This window comes from Psittacula echo (genome assembly GCF_963264785.1).
Source record: "Psittacula echo genome assembly, chromosome: 4".
Classification (NCBI taxonomy): Eukaryota; Metazoa; Chordata; class Aves; order Psittaciformes; family Psittacidae; genus Psittacula; species Psittacula echo.
Window position 1 is genome coordinate 26,028,206 of NC_137738.1, and position 26,774 is coordinate 26,054,979.

The following is a 26,774-nucleotide window of genomic DNA, read 5'->3' on the forward strand; positions in this document are numbered from 1 at the left end:
GTGGAGAATGATATTCCCCTGACTCTGTATATCCTTTTAGAAATTTGTAGGCTAAGAACTGCCTTGTCATGGAGTTCAGCAAGCTGTTGTGGTGCTGGGATGATTTTTTCATTTGTTTTGTGCATTGCTTTTGAATCTGTTTGTATTTTTTTCATCCACAAAACACAAGGCACAGTAGCAATGCATTCTGCAACTTCCGTATCCATATTTCCTCAGAATCTTTTTGATTCACTGTATATAGTTTTACAATTTGCTTGCCTGAGCTTGATTTTACTTTTCTCTCTTTCCTTTTCTCAATCTACTTACCGAAGGATACTATTTTAACTCTAACGTTCTTCTTTATCTTCTCTTTTATCTGTGCTTGCACCATTTCTTGGGAGAAGGGGGATCCGGTTTCGGTAGTCGTATACATTTATGCTGAGCCTCTGTTAAAATGTTTCCAAGTATTGCCTGGAAACATGTAAAGATTTTTCTCTTTGGCTTTTGATTTTCTCTTGGCATAATTCCTTATGTTATGAAGGTCTTCTTTCTGAAATTAAATATTACCAGAATGGGCTTGTGGGATGCAGATGAGGTTGTTACGAAGATGGAGAGCTGGAGTACAGTGTGGTCATCCTTCATGGGGCTTTTTGATAGTTGCAGATTGAATCAGTACTATGCAATACTATGTAGAGTAGCTTCTCAGCTTGTGCGTTCTCTAATTGGTCCATGAAGCAGTCATTTATGATATGTAAAAATATGTTCTCTGTATCATCTTTTTGTACCATCAAGCTGTTTGCGGTTAGGATGCAGGCTTTAGTTGGCTATGACATCATTTTCTTCCCTATCAAATTCAATGCACATGGATTCTCTATGCACTTATAAGCATGTGTAGAATATTTTATTTCACAATGATTTTTATTGTCTTGTCTCTTCTTCTGTTTTGAACACTGGTCAAGACTTCATCTGGGGACAAATTTGTCTCCTTTTTCCTTCCTGTGGTATTAACACTGGAATAAGAATGCTTCATCAATATTCAAGAGTAAATGTTCATGATGCTCACAGGAAATAGAGAAACACCTTAGTTCCCACTTTATAGATGAAGAAATAAGACTCAGGTGAGCCAGGATATCCACTTATTATGATATCAGTTTGTGCACACACAACCAGTTGGTTATTTTGGTTGTTATTTTAAAGAGGATAGCACTGTGTAGCACTTAATATGTATCAGTGTCATTGTGAACAAGATTAGATCCGAAGGGCTCAAACTAACTCCTCAGAAAATGATGTGTGACAGCCCTGGCCTGTCTCTCTCATGCAGAGTGACTTTCTGGAACACCACCTGTGGTATCCAAATATTCTGGGTTGTTTCAAGCAACTAAAAATATAAGACTATCCTTTTTCTCTTGAACCCTAGCCTTATTTACTCCATTCATTTTGTCTTTTTTAACACACAAAAGAGAGGTCCTACATCAGCAGTCCTTATTCTGAGGAGCTGAACCTCCCCTGCCAGCAGAACTGTCTCCTGTCCTTCATATGACCGTGTTACAATCTGGTACTGCTTTCATGGTTCTCATATAGGTTGCCTGCTTGCCAGTGCATTCAGTAACTTCATATCAATCTTGAACCACGTTCACCATCAAATCTTTTATCATTTCCAGTTTACATGCATTTCTTAGTACAAATCTTATCGATTTCCTTGTCTGTTTCTTGTCATGCTGCCCCACACTCTCACTGCTCAGGCTTTCCTGGGTTTGCATCCAGGTGGCTGTTTCAGGTGCGCTTTTGTAGTAATGGCAGCACTTTCTCCTGCTTAAGCGAAGAGATTGGCACCAAGTCCACATTGGGATTATTAGGACTAGAAGTGCACATGTTGTCTTCTGTCCTGGCTTTCATAGAGACCTCCACGTGCAGCTGCAAGGATGCAAGTTACGCAGCCTCTGTCCTGTACCCTGCTGCCATCCCAGATGGCTCTCAGCTGGTCTGTATCTGTCTTTTGTTGTTCTCAAGCTAATTCTGTCTGTCCTGTGTTGTTTGCAGAACAAAGTGAAGTCCTACAGACCTGGTTTTCCATTAGTTCAAAATGTCATAGGAGATAATATAGCTATATTCCTGTCTTTCACAGACATTTGCTGATATTTGCACTGGAGAAATAAGATGATACTTGTGGTCTAGTCCTCTGGTACATGAATATCCTCTATGATTTCAGTATGCTACCACTTTTATTGACTGTATATTGTGTGTGTCCTTGACTCAGCTAATAACATAGAATCTGTGGAGTTATGGTTTTTATTTTGCTTTCTACCTTTCAAAAAGGCTGTTTGGATGAAAATCAATGTGTGTTAAAAAGCTGCTAACTGACAAGCTATTGATTTGTATCCTCTATGTATTTCATCAAAGACATAGCATTTTTTCCTCACAGGTATTTTTCCTCAGTATACTGTGTGGATTTTTCTGCTTTTGACATTGGGGCATGTCCATTTGTCTCTTTCATGTGTCTCCATTTTATTGTACGAAGCTTCTGCATGACCAAAATACATCCGACATGATGATCATAACAGTAATAAATCAACTGTGAGACTCTTTAGTCTGCTACAGCAGAGCTGCAGTGTCTAATCTGCATGCTTACTTTGATAAAAGAAACTGTAAAAGTGCCTTATTCTTTTCAGAACCTTAGATCCATGATAAGAAACAAAAGCTCAGCTTCAGTTGTTGTTCGGACTAAGAAAGCAAAAGAAATTCCTGGAATCCCAATCTGCAACAACCATCAACAATCTTTCTCTACTTTTGCATTGTATATCATGAGTTATGCAGGAGTTCTAGCACACGATAAGTAAAATTAGAACCAAGCTGGGCATCCCAAAAATGTGGTTAGGCTTAAAACTCTTAAGAAAAAAATTTTTTTCGTTTACAAAATTTATTCATAAAGGCTTGGAAAATACATTGTGCTGTGCAAGTAGTTAAAAACCAAAATATGTTCCTCAAGTAATTGGGCACTGGGGAATGAATGAACAACTAAATAAATATATATGATAAAACATAGGAATGAGTAGGCAAGGGCAAGAGTAAAATGATGAACTGAGGCTGAAGTGGAGAGGGAAGAGGAATGACATGGGGGCAAATAGTGGGGAAAATTAAATGGAAGGAATGAATCAGAAGAAAGGGCAAAACCAGAAAACTGAGTAATTTAGGAAAAGATCAGAAAAGAATGCTTCCAAAAGGTGAAGCTTGTTTCTGGTGAGCTTGTGACGACAGTATAGATGAAAGGAGAGAAAAATAATTGGAATTGAGATAGGAATGATCTGGGGGAAAAAATGTCAAAGCCTGACTTGGCAGGATAATAGGACGGAATCAAAAGAAAGAGGTAAGGAAAGACGTTAGGAGAAAAGTGAGATGTTGAAAGAAATGGCTGCACCACTACAGACCCAGGTTAGTTTTGGCTGTGCTTCTGCTTTCCTTGTATTGCCTTGGCCAGGTCAGCTAGCGTTCATGGCTCTTGGTAGCCTGGATATAATACTCTAAGGCTGCTCAGAGGATCAGTTAATAGAAGTACAGAAGAAAAATCAATTCTATTATGAAGGTATTATAAAAATAAAAAGCAGTAGCTAAGGACCAAATAATACTGCCCTGTGAGGAGGCATACTCTGTCCTCACTTTATGCTTTCTCACCTTCCAGAACTGAGATTCCTCCTTCATGGGAAGGAAACCAACAGAACCTGAAGCAGAGCTACAGATGTCTGGGGACCACATTTGGGGAATGATTGCGCAAGTGTTATTGCTAGTCAGCACCTTTAGAAACGACTGTTGCCAATACTGATGATTCTAGAGTATGTGAATATCAGAATGAAATAATGCCAGGGGGATTGGAACCAGATGATCTTAAGGTCCTTTCCAACCCTAACTATGATTCTATGGTCAATTAAAAAGAGAGATGGGGATAAATAGTCACTGCATTTTTGGTAGGCATTTAGCCTTGTTCATTCATAGAAGGTTGTGATTCTAATTCCTCATGTATCAAGATGAAAAAATATCCCTGAATTCTTGGATGTTTCATCTAGGAAGTGTATAACCAAATCTAGTGCTTCATAATGCTAATCCAAGTAAAGAAAAGAGTCTTTGAAGGTGGGTGGGGTAAGCAGTGTGTGAGTTTACTAATCTCTCTTATATTTAAAATAGCTTTATTTTATAGTAAAAATGTATGCAATTATAATTAGGCAAAGAAAGCAAGCCACAATCCAGCTTTAGTAACGCTTTTACTGATAGTATTATAGCCTTCCTTTAGGCGGTAATATGCTTTGTCGCCTGAGTCAACTAAGAAAATTACTTTTCCCAATCTCTAAAGCACTTTTATAGCTTCATCTAGTAAATGAGCAGTCTACTTTCCAATAGAAAAGGGGAAAAAAAGATGGATTTTTAAGAAAATACTTGAACAAACTTTGTTGCACATTAGTTATCTTACAGACTACTGAATCATCAGACTCACAAAACAGATTTATACGCAGAAAATGCTATTTATAGGAATGCTGAGTTCTGCTAAGGGGAAAGAATTGAACTGATCATCAGTGCTCTCATGATTCAAAGTTTTATTCAAAATAATCTATGACTATTGATATGAAATACCTTAAATAGCTCAAAAAGAAGTAAAAAAATTGATTGAAAAATACTGATGGCAGAATCAAGTCAGTGCAAAATCAGGATTTCTTTCACTTTTGCTGCATCCAGCAGCAAAACCTGTTACAAAAGGCATGAAATATTTGCTGCTTTCAATAAAATTTGTTAGAGGGAAAGGAAAAGCTGTTTGGATCTTTTCAATTTGCACAAAATTCCTGTGCACAAACTCTTTCTTTTTGTTTTGGCTTGGTTTTTAAAGGTAGTCTAAAATGGGAGTCCTAAACTTTGTCTCAAGCAATGAGGGTTTCGTATATATAAAAATATAGAAACCCTAATTGATATAGATGAGGGTTTCTATAGAAATATGTATGGAACAGAATATACTTCAGAAGCCAAATCCAGGTGGAAAAGAGTAGAGTTGAAGCATGTCTGCTTTCCTGACTTGTTCTGTGTAATGAACTGTAGTGTTGGCTGCTTGCATTTGTGGGGTGCTTGTTTATCAAATATCTACTGGGTGGCAACATGTGCCCCCCAAGGACGTGGTGACATGGATGTGTCTTAGATAAGAATAGAATACATTTCCAGTGGAAAATGTAGAATGTAAAATTCTATAGTAACTATTAAAAATCTTGAAGAAGTCAAGTGCACACCATAGGGCTTAAGAAAAAGTGGGAAGAATGGAAAGAGCTATTTCAGTGCAAATAATAAAAACCTATGCGGTTAACAAGGTGAATTTACTTGTAAAAATCATGTTGTTATATAGTCTGCATTAGAGAAAGGGGAGTCAGGCTTCAAATCCTGTTTCTAAATACTGGGAGGGGTTAAAATGGGCTTCACTGCATTCAGTGGTTTTCTTCATGGAATCTCAGTGCTTTATGGATGCTTTATTCCCTCTGTCTCATGGGTGAAAAAGATAAAGCCAAGAGTTTGCTCTGGAAACTGGTTTTACAGCTTTGAGGGGGCCAAAGGTCTGTAGTTGTATGAGTGTCTTCCTTGTTTGCAGTCTAAAATTCTATGCATAGGTTAATTAAACATGTCCACATGTGATTAATCAACTGAACTACCTGATATTCGCAGGGAAGCTCATGTAGAGTGTGCTTGTGCTGTACCTGTTCTGTGGGTAAAGAGATCTTTTATCCCTAGGCTGTCAGATGTCGTAGTTTGCTCACCTTGCAGTTAAGATGGGCCTTTGGCTTTTTGGCAGTGGGTCAAAAATTATGTGTAGCTGGGTGCGTAAGTATTACAAAGAAATACTGTCATGTCTCTTTTTCATTTCTCCTGTGACATGGATTGGGAGGCATTTTGCTTATATGTTTTTTTCTGCTGAGTAAATCAAAAGTGTCCAGCAGGCAGAGCAAATGTGTTCACATGGGTGAAAGCTGAAACATTCCTATGTTGAACTCTGTCTGCAGCAGGGTGTACTTAGCTGAGAAACTGATATTTTGATTACTTGGACTAGCAACAAAGGCCAACATTTAACATCTCCAAAGCCACTGTAAGAGCATATTTAGATAAACATTACCTTGAGAACTAGCTCCCAACATGTCACTGAAGTTAAAGAAAGAATTGAAAGAAATTAATTCTGACCTTTCCTTTGTTCTCAGGAATCTGCCATCCTGCATCCAGTGATCAAACCCTGCATGCACAAGAGTCCCTCACAGGTCTTTTCTGGTGCTTCTGTGTCACTGTGGACCCCTGTGTAAGCATATGGGAAATGTCATCCTAGGCAAATGCCAGTGTTGCCCTCCTATCTTCTTTGTTTGCATCAGGCAAATGGTTATACAAGATAAAAGGCAAACAAATACTGGGGCTTGCTATCGGGAATTTCTGAGAGGCTTGATTTTGAGGGGGATGGAGGCTGTGATTACACAGGCATACGTTTAAATGGCAGCACTGGCATGAGCAGCTCCTTCATCTTGTTGCCCCCAGCCGCAAGCCACTTGTTCCGACACTTGTGCTGTGCCTTCAGATGTGTCAGAAAAATTGTTTACTGCTAAATGGTGAGCTGGGCTAGTGAATAGTTCTACATTTGAAAAAACTATTTTTATTTATTTTTAACTTGGATGCAATTCCTGATCCAGTTCATTCCTTGGACGCCAATAAAAGCTGGTTGGGCACGGCTGAGGAAAGGAAGGAGAGAGGTTGCTGAAAATGAGATCTGTGCATGCCACTATTACTGGGGAGTTTTGTTGTTTGTGGTTTTGTTATATTTTTAACCATGCTGGTTGTAATTCTGTAACATTTTGTTTTCAGTCAGAGAGATGGAGGGGTTTTAATGCTCACTTCTCAGTACTTTTTTTTTCTTCCTGCTCCCCCCTGTCCCCACAGTCAGCTCCTGGATTCCTCAGCTGTGCGAATAGAGCACTTTCTGAGGCTGTGCTGGCTCACAGAAATTATTTTAATCTACTGACTGAGTGAAAAATAAAGTAAAAACCCCAGTGGTCAGTGTAGAGGTTATTTGCTCTCCCTGATCGTGCAACAGATCCTGGCGGCGCGTTAGTCTGCTGTAGAGAAGGGAATCAGGCAAGAAGCTGGCTCAGTGCCTGGAGAGGGGGCTGGGAAGTCAGCCGGCAGCGACAGAGACCTGTCATCTCACACCCGCTGCTCCACAGGGAAATCCTTGGCTGTAGCCCGTCTGCTCGGGTAAGATGTCTCGTAGCAACCCGTCCTCCAAGCTCCAGCCAGGCATGAACACGTGAGCCGGCTGGGGAGAGTGCCAGTGGAGATGAGCGGTGGCAGCACGTAGGGGCAGGGAGCGTTTTCTGCTCTGAACCACTCATGCCACAGCCCCAAGTACGTGAGCCCATCCATTGCCATTCCAGTGGGTGTGTGTCTGACCAGAGGGGGCCGTGGAGCTGCAGCTACAGATTCCTCTCCTGTGCACTGATTTTCTCAGAATTACCTTTGTGTCAGTGACCTCAGGTGCTGTAAAATAAGGCAGTAAGCATTACAGTCATTTTTCATTAAAAATATGTATTTCAGAAGCAGACTCATTTTACTATAGGCAGCATTAACTCTGGGAGCCAGTGTTGTTTTGAGAAGCTGTGTGTACACTCAGTTTATGGTTTACTGGGAGTAAAATATGGTTTATTGGGAGTGAGTGGGAATTTCATTCAGAGAGAAGACATGTTTGTCGTGCAGGTAGCTTGAGTGCTACAGTGTAAGACAGGCCAAGGTGGTGTGAATATAAATTGTATTGTGAAGGCTTTCTGGAGGTTGCTTGGGGTTGTACTAAAATGTAGTTTATTTGAGTAACTATGATTTAGTTTTCTCTGTGTATGGCCATTGCAGACGGGGCTGCTGAAGAAAAGGCAGCAAGGTTTTTATTGTACACTTTTTATAAAGTCATGATGGACATATAATCCCAGAGTGGCAGGGTTCAGTCCTGGAAGTTTTTGAAAAAACGAGAGGCAGTGAATGTGAGGAGCAGAGGGGAATGTAAAGGAAAGAGTTGATTCAAAGCTAAGGTACTGCCATCAGAGATTTCCCTAAAAGTCCTTGAGTGTTCTCTCTTTAAGTCTCAACCATTAATCCTTCTGGGGCCAGGCAGACTTTAAATTGCATTTCAAATCCAATATTCCATAAAGAGCACAGAAGCAGCAAATTGTCTAGTTTGTCTTGTAATCATTTAGAGACGTAAAAATAACTTTGTTGTCAAGTTGTGCATTCCTCTGCTTTTGTACTTGTTCTCCTCTGAGTGCAGAGAGGTCGCACTAATGGGGCTTCTGGAAGACCTCCAGACTTCGTTCAATCAGTCGAGAAAAAAGCAAGAAAATTCCTGGGGAGATGATCCTCTGCCTGGGTCACTTGTGTCTGCGCAATATGAGACAGCTACCCTGCCACGTGTGAGCAGAGTATGAAAAACTCTGGGGCTTTGTCTTTTCATTCATGGGTGTACTTTGTGCTAAGTCTTGAAATTGAAAGCAAATAGATAAAATGAAAGTGTCTATTGCAAAGTGTAGGGCAGGAGACATTCACTCTGTATATGTATGTGTGCACATCCGTATCCTAGTGAGCAAATTATATTTTAAACAATAAGTAAGTTTAGGACCTGGGAGTAATAAAGGATATTTTGTTGTTCATTCGGAGTTAGCACATGGTGATTAACTGCTTCTGTATCGATCTGAAAACTCAGGTTAGCTGAAAGAATGCAGCAGGTCCATGGCACAATGGCAAGCACTGCTTGTGCTGGCCCCCAGCCACACGGTAGCCCCCCAGAGAGGCCGTGCAAGGTGCTGTGTAGGCTGCTCGAGCACCAGCTGTGCTCAAGGATACATGCACTTGTGAGCTGTAGGGTTCATAGTGTGGATTGGTTAAGTCTGCTCTCAACTCTGGCTTGAGGCCCCACTTCAAAGGGTACAGATCAAAACCTATGTCTTTGTGTGCCAAGTGACTGTCTGCAGTGGAGTGGAACAGAGGCCGCAGCTCACGTTCTCAGACTCCTTTTTAAAAGTCTCATTACTTGGAGTATTTGCTTATGAATGCGCAGAATAAAGAGAAGGGTAAAAAACAGTGCTGTGAAGAAAGCGTACGGTCATGGCGATGAGGAAAGAGAAAAGACAGCAAGAATGGGGTAAGCAGTGGAGGGCAGGTGTTCCTACTGTGGCCAGCTTCGTGGTGATGTGGGGAATGGTGGCAGGAATATGTGCAGGATGTGGTGCAGAAGCATTTGTCAGGTTCAAACTGCAAATACACAAGAGAGCTGTAAGCAGTGCTGCTTTCATTAGCCAAATTCATTTCATATAGTAGTGCTTCCTTGTATCCGGCTGTCCCTTCTTCATGATCCCTCCACCACCTCCCCACTCCTACTGATAGCCCTGTGTAGCGCCCCCTGCCCCTGTGTGCTCCCACTTCCATTGCCAGCTGTGCCTCTGCAGCCTGCACTTGACAAGCTCCGTTTCCCCAAAATGGGGAAAGAGAGGCGTTCAGAATCCCCTGTTCATCTCCTCCACCTTTACAACTCTCCCATTCCCAGCAGGGGGTAGCACAGCCCAGCCTGGGTCCATGACTCAGAGCTCTGCACAATGCATAGTCCCAAAACATGCTGTCAGATCATGTAACTCCGTTTCTTTCTGTGCTCTTTTCTGCTCCAGCACTGTTTCCTCCTGTCAAGGCTAATGAGGTCAGAGCTTTTGGTGCTTTCCTCATCCTTGCTCTGTCTGTTGTGAATCACAGCATTGAATAGCATTGCTCATGCTGCAACTTCACAGATACCTCTGTCTGGCCCTCCTCTCAATCTTCAAGTCCTTCTTCTTTCCCATTTTTCTTTCTCCCTGGTTTTAAAATGACTATAGTGGAATTAAGAAAGTTGTGAAGACAGAAGGCCAATTTTAGCCATGGTACAAGCAAAGGCAGCTTCTGTTTCTTGGGCGTTATGTTTGCTAACTCCAGAGTGAGTTTAGCCTGTAACTGGTGCTGTTAAAAGCTGTTGCAGGCAGAATTTGCATGTTTCCTTTCAAGGCAGCTGTGATAATAGCAGCCTGTACAGTTGCTCTTTCTAGGTCTTCTTTAAAAAAATGATTTCCCGTATGCACCAGAGAGGTGATTTGGCTCAGTAATGTTGCCTTTGTACCAGGAGAAGCTCACAGGCACTGGATCCAAAGCCTTCTGTTATACCTTCTGCAGACTGTTGCATAAACATGGATGTGGAGGCTGAGTGGCAGCCCTGTGAGCCCTAGCCTCCTGCAGTCTCACAGAGAGAAGAGTCTCCAAGTTTGTGTAGCTGCCTGGTGACCCACAGCTAGCATATGCCACAGCACAGGTGCACCAAGATGCGCTTCATACAGTTTTTCATGGCAGAGTGTGTATGTGATGAGCTCTTGATTTAATTCTCATGCTAACAGCTTTGTGGTTTTGCTCAAATACACAGAAAAAGTCCCAGCCTTAAGCTCCTGTTCTCGAAGCCAAGCTTTCCCTGTAGCCTTCATGACATTTTTAGTGGAGTATCTTAGAGCAGGCAGCTAGACCAAACAGGATGTTGCAAGCCTGGAAATGTAAATAGCGCTTGTGCCATCCTTCTTTGGGATTATTTTGGGAATTGGATTTTGGAAATGCATGAAAAGTCAGTCTTTTTGCAATACTACTACTGTCTTCTGCCATTATGAAACAAAGCAAGAGGCTAAGTGGCAGCCTGGCAACTCCCAGGGGCTGTGTTCCCATCACATGGAGAAGGTTCAGGCACTCAATTGCAGGGTCCCCTCTGTGCATTCTAGACTGAGTCATCTCCCTTATAGAGTATAAGACCTCCCCACCTAGAAGAAAAAGTACTCAGGGAAATGTATGTTACTTAAAGCACACTTTGATCCCTACAGTGGTCTTTTCCTGCAAAAAGACAGCAATCTGTCCAGTCCTTTTGAATGCACAATTTTATGGAACAGGAAAATCCCCTTGAGTTTTTAAAGCAACAGCACTGGTTTTCTCTAAGATCTCACCCTGCAGTTTAATCTTCAGTGGAACAAAATTCTTAGATCTATTTTTTTAAGAATCTGGCATCTTTATTGGCAATCAAGCCTACAAATTGTGCCTTCTGGTGAACTCGGCAGACCAACAGCTTTGTGTAATTGAGACTGCAGCATGATAGAGAGTTCTGTTATGGCTTCACATATTGATCAGTCTGACTTAATTTCCTCATGGCTCCTGGACCACGCTAGGGATGATGCATTATGTTGAAGGCCTGATAAGCCTCTTTGAGCAAAACATCTCAAGGGGTTCTGGAACAGAGGAAATTACCAATACTGATACGTGTTTCCTTTCATCAAAAATTAAGGGCTCATTAATAGGCTGCACAGCAGCTGCTGTTTGCAACACATGACTTTTTTTTAATTAAGTTGGAGATAGTCTTTCCTCAGCCTTATGAGTTGGCTGTTTCCAGAAGGAAAATAAATTGGGTCCCAAGATTTGATTTTAATGATACGTGTGATAGCAGTATCTCCTGCACTGCTACATTCACTATTTTGGTAATTGAAGCTTAGGTTATATTTCAGAGTGATAGTCCCATCCCACTGCTTAAACTGCGCACGCCCACAAATCCTGGTGTTTTACAACTTCTGAATTTTGTGTCAGGTTACTGATGGTGTCTGCTGATTACTGAGTAAATGGATTCCTGCTGTAACTTCAGCAATCAGCATTTTTGTTCAGCAGTGGATATGTCAAAAATGTTTTTAAGCTGTGTTTATTTTAGGCTCTCAGATATGAGAAGGAGGCTTATTGTTGTTTCTGGCTGGTTTACCTTCTCTCAGCAAAAATCCTAACATTTAATTTTTAACTTACTTGATGTAGGTGTGTTGTGGGTGTCAAATTCATACTGCTATTTTATGTTGCAAATTAGATGCATGAAAAGAAAATATGATCAAGGCAAACTGCTGTGTTAAACTTGATTTTAAACACAGTTTTCAGATAGGCAGCTAGAAGTTTATTGCCTCACAGAATCATTTTTCATAGCTAGTAGGAGTTGCTTTTGTGTTGTTTGTTCATCAGAAAATAATGTAACCATTTAACACCAGCTGTAGCATTTTTTTGATTTCTTTTCCATTTGACACACATTAGCTCCTTAATTAGCAGTTCTGCTCATTAATGCATGGAATGAAAGTCAGAAGCAACATTTTCCAAGGAACATTGGAAAATACCTGTGTTTTTAAGCATAGATGAATGTGGATACATACATTCATGGGTGATTACCTAGGAAAAAAGGGAAAGGTAGTCGGGTTGCAGCAAATATACAACATTTGAACCATGTTCTGTAACTTGTTCAAAAGCCTATGATGTGTGTCTGGTGCTTCATGAAAAGTGTCCCTTACCTGATTTTTCTTCTTTTCTTGATTTCTGAACTTCTAGAATCATTTCTTCAAGTGAGAATTACAGTTTTCATGATAAAAAAAAGAAATATTTAGTACTGGTAACTGTTGCTTAAAGTTGTGAGTTAAGTGTTTCTTAGGAGGTCAGAAACAGGATGTTAGATGAAAAGAAACATTTTAGTTCTCTATGTAAACCTGGAGTTCTTTTGAAGTTGTGACTCATATCCAGCCATTACTGGAATTCATGGTACTGATCCCATGGGTACAAGATCCCATGAATATTTAACGGAAGATGGCTGGTACCATTACTGCCCTCCAGGCTGCTGTTTATAGTCACTTCTCTTCCCTAGATACTGTCGTGACTAAAATGTGAGGATGAGTGGGTTACTTTAATTACCTTTAGCTATGATTAATTCAGATTAATCACCTAATCTTACAAACACTGGAGCACTGAAAGAACAATAATGATGTGAGAAATCCCCTAAATTTACCTAGTATTAAATATATTCTGGATGCAAACATACTGATGGGACCAATTCAGACATTCCTACTGATGTGATGAAGCCAACATGCTTTTACCTGACAGGTGTCTCCTTTGATTTCAGTGGCCTACAACCCTTATTAAGACTGTGCAGTTCAAAGTGGTAGGTTGAATGTCACAGATTAGCAAGATTAAGAGCAGTTTCAGCATATGTTAGGCATTTGCTTACTTCCTCACTCTTTAGTTGTCCACCAGTGTTCCTCTTGTCAGAGTCTGTTCCATGCAACAGCCCAACATAGGCTACCTGCTCCAACCACTGCACAGGGCAAAGGAGCAGAGCCTGCTTTTTAGGGAGGTGTTGTAGTTTGGCCTGTATTTTAAAAGTCATTATTATAACATGTAGCAGGTTTGAGTTACAGAATGGACCTTTAGAAATAAACTGTTTTTAGGAACATGCAGTGCTGGAAAAAAGTGGCAATAATTTGGTTCTAAAATGGAGCAAACTTAAGTAAACAGTATAATGCATGGCAATGCTCCGTATACCTGCTTTTCTAGAATATATGTTAATGTCTTAAACAGTGGGACAGTAACACTATTTATCATTAGTTTTAAATCTTAATGGTGCATTTAATTACCTCCCTCACTAGATTCGGAAGCTGAAGCCCTGAAATGTGAATTGGGGTTTTTCTAATAATGTACACTATGCTATATTGAATTGTGCTATTTATTATTTTATCTTTTAATCTCTAGGTGCTGAAGTGTTGTATATGAACATGTCAGCATATAATGAAGGTCGGCTTCAGTCATCTTTCTGGATTGTTGATAAACAGCACGTGTATATTGGAAGTGCCAGCCTAGACTGGAGATCACTGGGACAGGTAATGTAATTGAAAAAGTGATCCTATACCCTTTGAGTGTATAATGGGGAGAAAAAGTAATGTTTTGAGGCCAGCAAGATGGATAGCTTGCTTTTTCTGATAGTTTGCTGGCAAAAATGCTAGCATCAAGAACTGTGCTGCCATGGTTTTGATGACTTCTGTGTTGGCAAAAGTATATTACTATAAATTTTACTTCTTTTCATTGGAATAGCTATCCTCAACAGTTCTGCTCTGAGTTAAATTTAAAAAAATTGATTGCCCCTATTGATTTCTCTGATTTTGTTGTTTCAGGATTGTAAGTTCTAGTTTGCTTCTTTAAAAAAAAAGAAGTGAGCAAACCTGTTGGGAAATGAACTGCTGCAGAAACTCCATGATAATGTTGTGAGCATGACTTAGACCCTTTCATCTGCCTTTTTAAGTAAGGAAAAGCAAAATTTGAAAAGACTTCCAAATGGGTATTGGGTATTATACTGAAATAGCCAGCATATTTGGGGAGGGAGAGATTTTTTGGATACTGAAATTCAATAGCATAATGTCTTTGAAGGCTGTACATATTAGAGAGAATTCCATATTTTGAGTCCTCATAAACATGAGAGTTGAAGGATGTACACTAAGGTTTCTGTCAACCACCAATGCTGAGGACTCTCTATAGTCTAAAACCATTTTGAATAAGCATTACCACATCAGTAACGCAGCTCATATGCCTTCTGTGGGTATCTGTAGTTTCCTTCTTTCTGCAACAGTCTCCAGATTATTAACAGCTATCACGTTCATTTTGACTACATACCACTGATTCTGTAAGGCTGCTGTTGGTCATGCTCAGGGAGTGGAAACTCAGTAACTGAAATGCGCAACAGAAAGGAAAAAGCAGCAGTCCTAGGTAATTAGTTGGGGTAAAGAAAGCTTGCTTTCTAAATATGAGCGGAATCTCGGAAGCACATGAATAATTTTGAACATGGGTTCTAAGGATCTTGTAAAGGAAGAAGTGTGTGTTGGTTGTATTGAAGTTTTTAAATGTTTTGAGCTGAGACTGAAAGTCTGCATAAAACCAAATCAACCTTTTTGGTAAAGAATAAATTTTTGCTGTTCCTATGTCTATTTACTCATTTAGAAGGTAATTTTATGAACGTTTACAAAGGAATCTGGAATATTGGTAGAAAAATAGGGTGTTGTTAGCAAATCACAGAATCTTGGCCAAGATGATGTTGTATTTTTGCAGCACACTGTTTAGGTTCTTGGACAGTTTAGAAATTGAGTGTTTATACATTGCTGTGCCCCATGAGCTAAACTTTTATGTCATGACAAAATAGCTCTTCACAGAACTATTTGGCTTATAAATACTTTAGCTTTGAAGCCACTTCTAATTGGGTTTTGAGTAATGGTGATAAATAATAAATGTGGAGAAAAGAAGCAATCCATTTCATAGATTATTATCTTATTATATTTAATGACTGTGTTTATGATCTTCATCACAGATGCTACAATACCTCATAGGCTTGGTCTTCTCACAGTGAAGTAAATCTTAATTCTTGTAACATACCTGTGTTAAATTTTGATACCAGTTCTTTTGTGGGCCAGTGTTTCAAATGTGATTCCTCACTGTTAATTTTATATCTCCTATTTCTGTATTCATTTGGACATTTGTTTTTTCATCCTGTTGTCATATAACAGTATATTTTTATATGTAGTGATAAGATGAAGCTCAGAATAGTATCTGTACAGAGCAAGAAGAAACCTCTCTGAATTTCAGTTAAAGAGAATCTACTTTCAATTGGTTGAGAAATGTATGCTGGGGTTTCAGAAGAGCCTAAGAAAATTAGATCCTTGCCTCCTGCTGACATCAGATATGAGTATCCAGTTCCCTTACCCCAGTTACAGGTTAATAAATCAGGGCAACTGTCAAAGAGATATGATATGCAGTCCTAAAATAATAATCTCTCTCGAACTTTTCACATAAGAGGCAAAAGAAGCAAAGAACTCAGTCATTTTATTCTGAATGCTTTCGTCAAGGACAGTATTTTGCATGTGCATGGGACCTAACCTTAAAACCCATGGTGAACCAAGCCCTTACTGGGGAAACACATCTTCCACTGGTTCTCATTATTAGAGTTCCAGTGCAGCTGCAAATGAGGGATCAGGTCAATCTCTCAAATCAGCCTAAATGAGTACGGTCTGCGTTTAACTGGGAAATAAAAGAGCAGACAATGCCAAGCCTGTCTAGACCCATGCCCATGCCCTTGCCCTTGCCCTTGGACTGCCTGCAGTAGCAGGGTAAGGGCTTCTGCAGTTTTGCAAGAGGAGGCAGGGAATTCACTGCAGATGCTGCTTTGTGTTTCCTCTTATATCTTGGTTTACCTGCAGGGAAAGGACTGTGAAAAGGCAGACTGGGCTGTTGATTAGTCACGTATGGTCTCTTTAAAAGCTCATATGACTTCTAGAGAAACAGAACTTGTGGTTATTGAATCAGCAAACCACTTTGGCCAGTATTACTAAACCTTGACAGCAAATCACAGAATAAAATAGGTCTCTGCTATTCTAGAAACATATGGTAGTTTGGCCTATCAAGCACAGCAGTTGTTTTCTTACTCAAACAAAAACATCTAGTATGAGTCAGTCACCTTGTAGCTAACAATGTCTCATTATTCTGGCTTATATATCAAAGGCCAGGTTGGACAAAGCCTTGGGTGACATGGTTTAGTGTGAGGTGTCCCTGCCTATGGCAGGGGGGTTGGAACTAGATGATCTTAAAGTCCTTTCCAGTCCTAACTATTCTATGATTCAGCAGCACAGTTCCAGTGTGAATTATGTGAGTGCATCCAGTTTTGTATCTAATATCTGAAATGCAATGAAAAGCTTAAGATTTTAACTGTGTGTGATTGTCATACCTTTTCAGATGCCTTCCCCTGTACTTTCTACGGGCATGTTTATTGCTTTCTCTGTACTGAAATTTTGCACACATTCAGGCCAGTACACTGCATAATTCCTATAGGAGCACCTACCTGTTTCGCTGGTGTGGCATTTTCACTAGGGATGCAGCAGGTCCTCACTGTATTTCACCCTAGGCAATAGTCCCAGAGCCTTCCTACTTCCTACTGTAGTGGATATAGAAATGTTTCTGTGACATAGCAGTACAGAGCATTTAACATAGAGCAGCTCAGCATGACAAAGAATATTTATGCAAGGTTACTGTGATAGCTATAACTGGAGTTCATGCTTTTTTGTTCCTTTGGAGGTGGGAGGGGAAAGACGAACAAGGTTGTTAGCATCATTATTTTCTTGGGAGCCTGAATCTAAAGCTGAAATAGTAATTTAACTTTTAACGACTCCATAGAAAGCAACATCAATGTGCAGGAAAATGGAGGGATCAGGCCCAGTCAACAACATAGGTTCATGAACAGCAGGTCCTGCTTGAACAACCTGATCTCCTTCTATGATAAGCTGACCCACCTGGTTGATGAGGGAGAGGCTGTGGACATTGTCTGTTTCGACTTAAGTAAAGCATTTGACACTGTCTCCCACAGCGTTCTCCTGGAGAAATTGGCTGCTCATGGTCTGGATAGGTGGATTCTTCGCTGGGTTGGAAACTGGCTGGATAGTCAAGCCTGAAGAGTGGTGGTAAATGGCATCACATGTAGTTGTCAACTGGTACTAGTGGTGTCCCTCAGCGCTCAGTGTTAGGGCCAGTGTTGTTTAATATCTTCATTGATGATCTAGATGAGTGGATTGAGTGCATCCTCAATAAATTTGCAGATGATACCAAGTTGGCTGACAGTGTTGACCTGCTGAAGGATAGGAAGGATCTGCAGAGGGATCTGAACAGGCTGGATCAATGGGCTGTAGCTGATGGTATGAGGTTCAACATGGCAAAGTGCCAGGTCCTGCATTTGGGCCACAACAACCTGATGCAATGCTCCAGGCTTGGGGAAGAGTGGCTGGAAAGCTGCTCAGCGGAAAAGGACCTGAGGGTTCTGATTGACGGCTGCTGAACATGAGCCAGCTTGTGCCCAGGCAACCAAGAAGGCTAACAGCATCCTCACCTGTATCAGCAGTAGTGTAGTCAGTAGGACCAAGGTGGTGATAGTCACCCTGTATACTTGGCACTGGTGAGGCTGCACCTTAAATCCTTTGTTGAGTTCTGAGCCCCTTAGCACAAGAAACACATTAAGGTGCTGGAGCAGGTCCAGAAAAGGGCAATGCAGCTGGTGAAGGGTCTGGAGCACAACTTGTGATGAGGAACAGCTGAGGGAACTGGGGTTGTTTAGTCTGGAGAAAAGGAGGGTCAGGGGGCACCTTATCAGTCTCTCCAACTGCCTGAAAGGAGGTTGTAGTGAGGTGGGGGTAGGTCTTTCTCCCAAGTAACAAGTGATAGGACAAGAGGAAATGGCCTCAAGCTGCACCAGGGGAGGTTTAGATTGGATACAATAAAAATTTCTTCACAGAGAGGGTGTTCAGGCATTGGAACTTCCTAGAGAAGCAGTGGAATCACCGTCCCTGGAAGTGTTCAAAAACAGTGTAGATAACACCCGCGGTGACATGGCTTAGTGGTAGTCCTTGGGGTAATGGTTGGACTTGATGATCTTAAAGGTCTTTTCCAACCTGGTTGATTTTATGATTCTGTGGGTCAGGGCTTACATGTCAAAAGGTGTCAGCTTTGTTCTTACAATCTTTGTGGAAAATTCTTCTCTACATTTATAAGCTGGACACTGGAAACCAATCTCATCATGAGGCTTACTGAGTTTTGTTGCCATTTTCTTGACTTGCCATCACCGACAAGAAGTAACAGAAGTATTTCCTTTAAAAGTAAATGTTCTGCATCAAGGCGAGATTTTCATATGCTGCATATATTGCTTAGGGAATAACCTTTAAAGTTGCATATACCCTTGTGCCTTCACTGTAAAAGTTTTAATACTTTCCAGAGTCTGAGCTTTGAAGTTATGGGCAAGGTTGACAGCACATCATTACATTTCAAGTAATCAACTTTTCAAGTTTCAATTAGGTTGCCAGTTTGCCAAAACTCTAATAATTTAAAATCATATATGCCAGCTATCTGCTTCAGTCTAAAATCAAACCCCACAGGCAAATGAATAATACTGTTTAGACTGTCTGCAAACAGGGGTTTGCAAATTTTTAATGTTTTTTTCATTCACAGTGAAATATTTTGATCCTTTCTTTGAATGTGTTCAGATTTTGTCAGGGATGCATCTTTTTATTTTGTTACCAATATGTACCATATATGGCAATATCTTGCACAATTACATAACCCATTGAAAATTCCAGGTTATAAACAGCAAGAATTTTTGCAACTTTCTGGGACAGATACCACTCCTTAGATCTAGCTGTGTGAGATTTTGTCAATGAAATGATCTTTCTACTGATATAGTTACTTTCTAGTAAATTTTTATAAATTGATAAAATTCTCTATAAACATGCTTTACAGATCTACCAGCTTCATTAAAGACATCTGGTTGGATGGTCTCTCATTCTTTGTGGTGCTGCTCTGCCTTCAAATATGATTTAGGTGGGGTACTAGAAGAGGAACATGCTAAAGATAGAATTTTAAATCACATTTTGAACTTTTTATTTCATATAGTAGACTGATGTGATCAGCTGTACTGCTTCCATCTTCCACCACACTGACATGCATTGGGATATGCATGCAATTGATAAAGTGTTCTCCCAGAGTTCCCAGGCTCTCGCCTACAGAGAATTTAGTCTCGTAACCACTGAACAAGCCAGGCAACATCTTTGGGCCTCAGCTGTGCGGACTACTTAAGAATACATTTAAGGTAGCAACATAGAATCACAGAATCAATTAGGCTGGAAAAGACCTTTAAGATCATCAAGTCCAACTGTTACCCCAGGACTGCCAAGTCCACCACTAAACCATGCTACGTTGATGTCTATTTTTATTCAGCAAAATACGTGCATCTGCATTAAAATGTTTGGCTGAAAAATGATCCACTGAAACATGCCTAAAATTAGGCACATATACTGATTAATTTTTGCCTGTGATAATAACATTTGAGGTGGCTGTAGTGCTGTATTCAAGTTTTTAGTTCCTTGGCCTAGCTTATTAATGTATTTAAATGAAAGAAATTGGTTATATAAAAATTATTAGAATTCATAATATTAATGCAGAGCAAGAGCTAACAAAAGGTGTCATATTTCTTTTGTTCCATGACTTCCTCCAATAGTTCAAGCAAAGCTGGAAAATGCATTTAGCTCCTTAATTCTGTTGAGAAGCGTGAGGTTTGTAATACAGACAGAGCCTTTCAGCAGCTTAAGAAACACTTCTGGAGATTTTCATACTAACAACGTTTTTAGGCAAGTTTTATTCACACATGAATAATTTAATCCAGTGGGCTAACAACTGTCTACTGGATTAGCTGAACCACTTCAGAAAAATACATTTATGTGCAACAAATAATCAGCCCTTGGAAAATTCCGTTACTGAAAATTATTGAGACAAGTAAAATTAATGTGATTGTCTTCACTGGAAGTGGAATCAGGCTTATACCAAATACTCTTGTAGGCAAAAAAAATAGCTTAAGTCATGAATGCTAACAGGTAACAGGTAGCTGGGTGTTTGTGCAGGGGTTAGTGTCCAAATTTGAACGTTCAAGTCTCAAGCAGAAGCCTGCTGCTTGCTCCCTGCAATTGATGGAATCTGACTGTAAACACCTGAAAGTGTAAATGAAAGTCGCACATCTGGACTCTTCCAGTTACTGATGAGACATGAGACAGAACCACCAGTTAGGAGGCTGCTCACGCCTTGTGCTTATGCATGAAAACTGTTTACATGGGGGAAAAGTGAGTCTTGAAGTGCCAGAAAATAAGGGGTGCTGGATAGAGGGGGTCTTGGAACACAAAGGGGACCTGGACAGAAGAAGGTGAAGTTCCTGGCTGGGGGAAGGATCCTGGAAGTGGGGAAGATCCTGGAGATCAGGGAGCTTTGAGGAGATAGAAGCTAGGGGATGCACCAAGGACACTGGCTGGTGACACCTGAGACAGGTAACAGTGAACAGCCACACAGCACAGATGGACCTAACTTTTTGCCCAACCATCCCCAAGCCAGCAGCCACCTCCCTTCAGGGAGGGAAGGTATAGATGAAAGGTTAAATTATAATCAGGTAGTTGCAAAAGTTCTCATCTTATTGGTTCTTAAACCCTAAAATCCAGATTCATTGCAGGCAGTCATGTATCTTGCCTGTGAAGTCTTAAAAGCATTATCTCAGAAAGTCCTACTTAACTTTTGATTCAGCTGATGTCAAGGAAAAGATCCTAAGCAGTCCCATGATTTCCTCTTTTAGTTAGCTGTGTAAAAATTGCTAGTAGAGGATTTTTCTTTTAAGGGGCCTATTAAGTCCATGTATTTTCTGTTTTCTTCATTCTTCTGTTTTCAATTCAGACCAGTTTAAGCTGAATGGCTGCAAGATGTAATTTTTTTAAGGACAAAAACCACACCAGGCTGTAAAACTTTTAGGACAAAAATTCCCAACCTAGTGAACCTGATCTCATATTCTTATTTATTTTATGTGTCTCTGTTGGATTCTCTATGTGATTTGTTTCACAGTACAAAAGACTTCAGAAAAGCATTTGATTCCTCTTCATCTTAAAAATCCGTCAGGAGGAGGATTGGGAAAATAATACCTGGTGTCTTCACCTATGTATTTATTGATGAAAACATATTAATTCTTGATAAATTGGGCTTGGCCTTATGATTAGAATCTTTTGACCTTGCTTCTTTCATGAAACGAGTTCGGACAAAGTTTGAATAGCAGATGTTTTTATGATAATCTCTGTTGCAAAGGATCAATGATTTGTTCTTGCTGACTCCCAGCAGTGCCTTGGAGCACTTTCTAAAGTGTCCTGTGTGACAGCTGGGTGTCTGACAGGACTACTAAACAACAGTATTTCTTTTTCAGGCAATTTCCTCTCCATCCTCTTCTTACTGTCTTGTTGTTATAAGTTAGAAACTGCTGATTGTATCTACATAATTTAAGGTAATTAGAAAATGAGATAAACTGTCCCAGTGCTGTTTATCAGGTTGGAAACAGTGATCTGTTTATCTGAGGAGTTAGGTCTTTAATTGATGCATCTAAGAGGTTAAATAAATACACAAGAGAGGCAAAATACTGTAGGAGATGAGAAGTGTGACTGCATGAATAAGAAACTCTCTATGGTCTACTTTTTCATTACAATTATTATTGTATAAAACATACTTGTCTCTTTAGGATTGACTCCTACAGTACACGCAGGCTGTAGCAATTATGAATTATCAATTACATTTGAAGTATAAGTTTCCCAATTTATTTATTTTTCTAAGAATTCAGTTGAATCAGCAGTCAAATTAGCTATGTGAACTATTAAGAATCTATTAAGTATTACACAAGTATTAATTATTCAAAAAAAGGTTTATTAACCATCTCTAGATACTGTAGATAAAGTTATGACAGTTATAAATAATCTAGTGCATACTTACAGTGAAAGTATATTGGATTTTGGATTTTCTGAAATTAAGAACTTTATAGTTACTAGGAATAAAAACTGAAACAAAAATCCCCAGTAGATCAAAAGATGTATTTCCTGTGTGTGTCAGTTTTAAGTACAACCTGGTAAGCCAATGTTTTATTTGTTTTAGTATGAATTAGGTTTTTGCACTTAGGAAAGTCCAGTGTATAGGAAGGCTTGCAACAGGTATGGCTCCAGGAGCACTTGGTTTGTTGCTGTGTGTCTTGCCTGGTATCACTAGACAAGACAAAACTGGATTGAGAGATATTGGCGGTTTTGATTTAGTTGTTCAGGCTGTCCTCATAAAATAGAAAAAAAGGGGGCAGAAGCAGCAGTTAGAATTGTTCTGTACCACCTTCTCCTCCTCTTGTCTTCTGTGACAAAAAAGACGGATAAAACCTAACCTCTTTTTCTTCCTACTCTGAGATGACAAAAATTGGGACATAATATGGTATCTTGGGTATTGAGAGCTGCATCTTAAAAGGCAGTTTTGGGGCAATTTGAGATTGTGGAAATACTGGAGGACCAACCCTTCGATTGCTTGTGGGGGGTGAAATCAATTGGAAGCAATCCATGTTGTTCTTTATTCTCAAAAGTCTCATCCCAATTATACTGAGGAGACTCATGTGGAGGAGTCACAGCTTGAAGGCCATGCTAACAGTGACAAAACTCATCCTGGGATTGTTAGTTCTTCTCTTGGTCTCCATTTTTGGGTTATAAATCCAATTCAAATCTTTCCAAAATTCAGGAAGCTCTTGCATGCTGCCAGGAGCAAATGCAACCCGTATGTATGTTTCTCAGCGAAAGGGGAATGATCATTTTCTCAAAGTATATCCTTGAACACTGTAGTTTCTATTTATTTGTGTGATCAAAATCATCCTTCTATAAAAACAGTATGTAATAAATACTGGAGCTCTATATACTTTGGACTAAATCATGTCAGTCTCATTTGTTTCCAAGTTCCCCAAAATCTTGCTAGCAGTAGAGCCACCTCTCCAAACTGATCACTGAGAGAGGATCTGCACATTTGCAATTCCTGTTAATGACAGTTGCATCTTATCTTTACAGAACTCATAGATTAAAAAGCATGCTGTAATCAGTCAGTCATTTTTTGAACTTTTATCTAAATGAGTCTCTTGAAGTTACGCAATAGCGCATCTGGTTCTTTAGAGATAAGATATTTTGACAGTGGAATTGCATCTTTTCACTCAAGCAAAAGTTAGATGAGAGTTTCCATTTGATATAATGTTGTTCTAGTGTGAACAACATCAGTTACATCCCTAATGGGCACTTTAGACCATTGTAAATCCTTGTCATTTTCTTCTAATTATTTGTTTAATTTCCTTACTGTCTCAGTGGTGTTCAGTATCATATCGCCGTTAGTAAATTGAGCACAGTCTCAAGTGTCCTATAACATGAAACAAGGCTCTTTCAACTTAGTCATCCACCAAGGCTCAATCAAGCTCAGATGAGTAAATGTTAGACTGAAAGTACATGCAATATAATACCAGTATATTATGTCTAAATTCATATTTCTGTGTTAAATAATATATCTTACATACAACAGAGAATATCTGCTTCTAAAAAGCTCTGACATATTGGTAGCTATGTGATCCAATCCCCAAAAAAGCTTATGCTGCTTTATTTCAATTATTTATTTCAATGGGATTATTTCCAGAATTAGCTAATATTATAAAGATAGCATAAAAGTGCAACCTGGTTGCAAGCACAGGTGAATGAGTCAAGAAGTAAAGAAAACAGGTCTAAGTAAATATTACAGTTGTAGTGATAATTCAGTACCTTTCATGTCTTTTTATTTCCTGCTGCATAGAAAGCTAGTTGTATTGTCAAAACTCAGCTGTGATGCTGTTACAGCTTGTCTTTCAAAAGACAGGCTGAAAATATATTATTTTCACTAAAAGCTTTTGTTGATGGTCTCCAGCTTTGATCAAATGTGGAGCAGTTTGATGACTGTTACCCATCTCCAAAATAGCAGCTTTTTCTTTTTCTTTCCTCTTTATGAGGGGATGGGGGAGAGGGGGAGATGTGTTGCTCTTGGAAATATGCATAACTTTCAGTATGCATTTATCATGGTGTAAAGTTTTTACTGTTGTATGTTGTTGTTTATTTTTCAACTGAGACAGGCCACTTCTTCTCAGTTACGTCCAGTAAATCAGGACAGTCAGTATTGTCCATTAGGCTTATTCTGCTTGAAATTATTACCTGAGCATCCAGTATTTACAAATGAATCTCAAATTAAGCAAATGGGCTGTTTGTCTCTTGCTAGCATTGCTGTGCACTGCTAACAGAGAGATGGTTATAGCTGACACGAACATGAGTAATGTGGCTGCTCTGCTTGTGTTCTGCATGTACTTCTGTAGCTGCCTGGTAGGGCTCCTGGTTCTCCCCTGCTCCTGTGGGCTTCTGTTTTTGTGATTAAAACCATCATAAGGCTGTGTATTCTCCTCGAGCTTGGAGCCAAAAAGACTTATTATACCTCTCCAGCCTGGCTAGTTACACTAGATGCAGAGCCGATTCCCAGCTCCAAGGTGCTAGAAAGCTATTCATGTTTATCATACTTCTCCCACTGTTGTGCTCCATTCTCACATGCATCATCCAAGCTATGTGTTTGTATTTAGTGTAAGAGACAGTAGAGTACAGCTTGCTGGATATTTTTATTTGATTTCTGCTGACTGTAGGAGTGTGATCAGGTCTCTGACCTCTGAAATTACACATCTATTTCCTTCTCTTCAATTTTGTTTTGATTCAGTTGCTGGGAACGTTCTCTAGAACAAGTTTACTTACTGTTGCAGTAATCAATAATAAAATGTAAATCAATAAATAATAAACCTGCAGAGCAAAATGATGGAATATCCAGTTTGACTAGATAAGCTCAGTTCTTTCCAGAGCAGTATGGGATAGTCAGATAGTTGGATCTCCGCATCCAAATGAAAAGAGAAGGTTCTTCCTCCAGCAAAACTAGCCTCATAATAATTTACCTGCTTTTTGATACTTGCTATGCCATCAGCATATCTTAAAATAATTAAGAGTCATAGAAGATGTTGCAAAGGGAGTGTGTCTGGTACTGTTTTATGAGTGGTCCCTCAGATGCTTGACAAATAATGTCAGTGAATATCAGGATAATGAGTTTTGGATGGGTTCTAGACTTCCTTAGGAAACTAGAGGCATGCAGGAATCTGGTGGCAGAACACACACTGTACAGCACCAAGCAGAGGCAAGAAAATCATCCATGCACATGTGTGTAAAACTGGAGACAGCTTTAAAGACCCCTGCTGATATCTTGAAGCAAGCAAGCAGACAGTGTGGTGAACAGGCAGCACTGGTGAGATATGCTCGCATGAGTGGCCCAGAGATAAGACTCAGTAGCCTAAGAGTTAAGCTCTTAAAATTTGAAAAATGTGTTTGGGAGCAGGAACTGCATCACAAATAGTGCACAGGGCAGTGGTCTTGCCCTTAAAAATAAATAAATAAAGGGCATTAGTCACAGTGATGAGAATGGTTTCCAGGCACTCCTCTTTAAGGCCTGTCTGCAACAATCAGTAAAGTAAAAGGGCTTAATTTGAATTTATAGATCCTCCAACCAATTGCACACAAGTCCTGTGGTTTCGTTTGTGTTGTGTTCATTAAGAAACCCTGACATAGTAAGCCATGCTGAGACTGCAGCGTGTATTAACGCAGGAGCTGCACTGGAATGGTTTTATGGTCTCTTCACTTGCAGAAACCCTGCACAAAGTGGGGCAGCAAAACCTGACCTGTTTGCACTGCTCTGTCCTGCCTACTGCTGTTCTCACGTCCAAGCCAGATTGCATGGACGGGGCAAAAGGGTCTGAGCTGCCCTTCTGTGCCAGAACCTACTGCTGAGTTCAGCAGCTAGGGGGCGGACAAGCCTCTAGAGTCAGTCAGAGTTCTTCAGACCAGCGGGGCCTTTTACAATCATAGATTCATTTAGGTTGGAAAAGATGCGTAAGATTATGGAGTCAAACATAAATCTTTTTTTTTTTGTCCTAGATAACATTACAGGCCATACAGCCTGATCCAGAGGTTCCAGCATCTGGCTCAACAGCTGGTGGTAGCCTTAAAATAATCAGGAAGCTTACATGGATGTAAGAAAGGCAGCAAATCCACCACTTCCTCAAAATATGATTTAGGTTGTGCTGAAAGAGAACTTGTTCTTTAAAACCCAGCTGAATCTCTGAGGGAGTGCTAATGCACCACAGTCTATTCTGTCATCTCCCATAAGAACTTGCTGGCAACTAATCTTGGTCAGTGATGTTAATGAATGGAGGCAGATTCCTCTCAGAGGGATTTAGTTATTAGCATACCCCATCAGATCAGTCTTGTTCAACTAAACAATTAAAATAATGACATTAAAATAGTCATGAAATAGTATTCCCAATATGTGGTTCCACCCACGCGCACGCACTTTGATATTGCACAGATGATAGTTTCCTTCTGGATAAATATCTTCATCAGAACTGCCTCAACTCCAAAAGGTTCCCA

General features: G+C 39.9%; 1 protein-coding gene across 2 annotated transcripts in view; it reads left to right on the forward strand.

Annotated features, from left to right (window-relative positions):
- The window catches only part of PLD5 (phospholipase D family member 5), a gene marked incomplete at both ends in the record, with an annotated part of 176,081 nt that overhangs the window by 125,670 nt on the left and 23,637 nt on the right, over positions 1-26,774 (forward strand). For both annotated transcript variants that reach the window (XM_080615994.1, XM_080615995.1), the window contains one exon: positions 13,615-13,742. In XM_080615994.1, the coding sequence (XP_080472120.1) occupies positions 13,615-13,742 (128 nt within the window). The remainder of the gene's footprint in view (positions 1-13,614; positions 13,743-26,774) is intronic.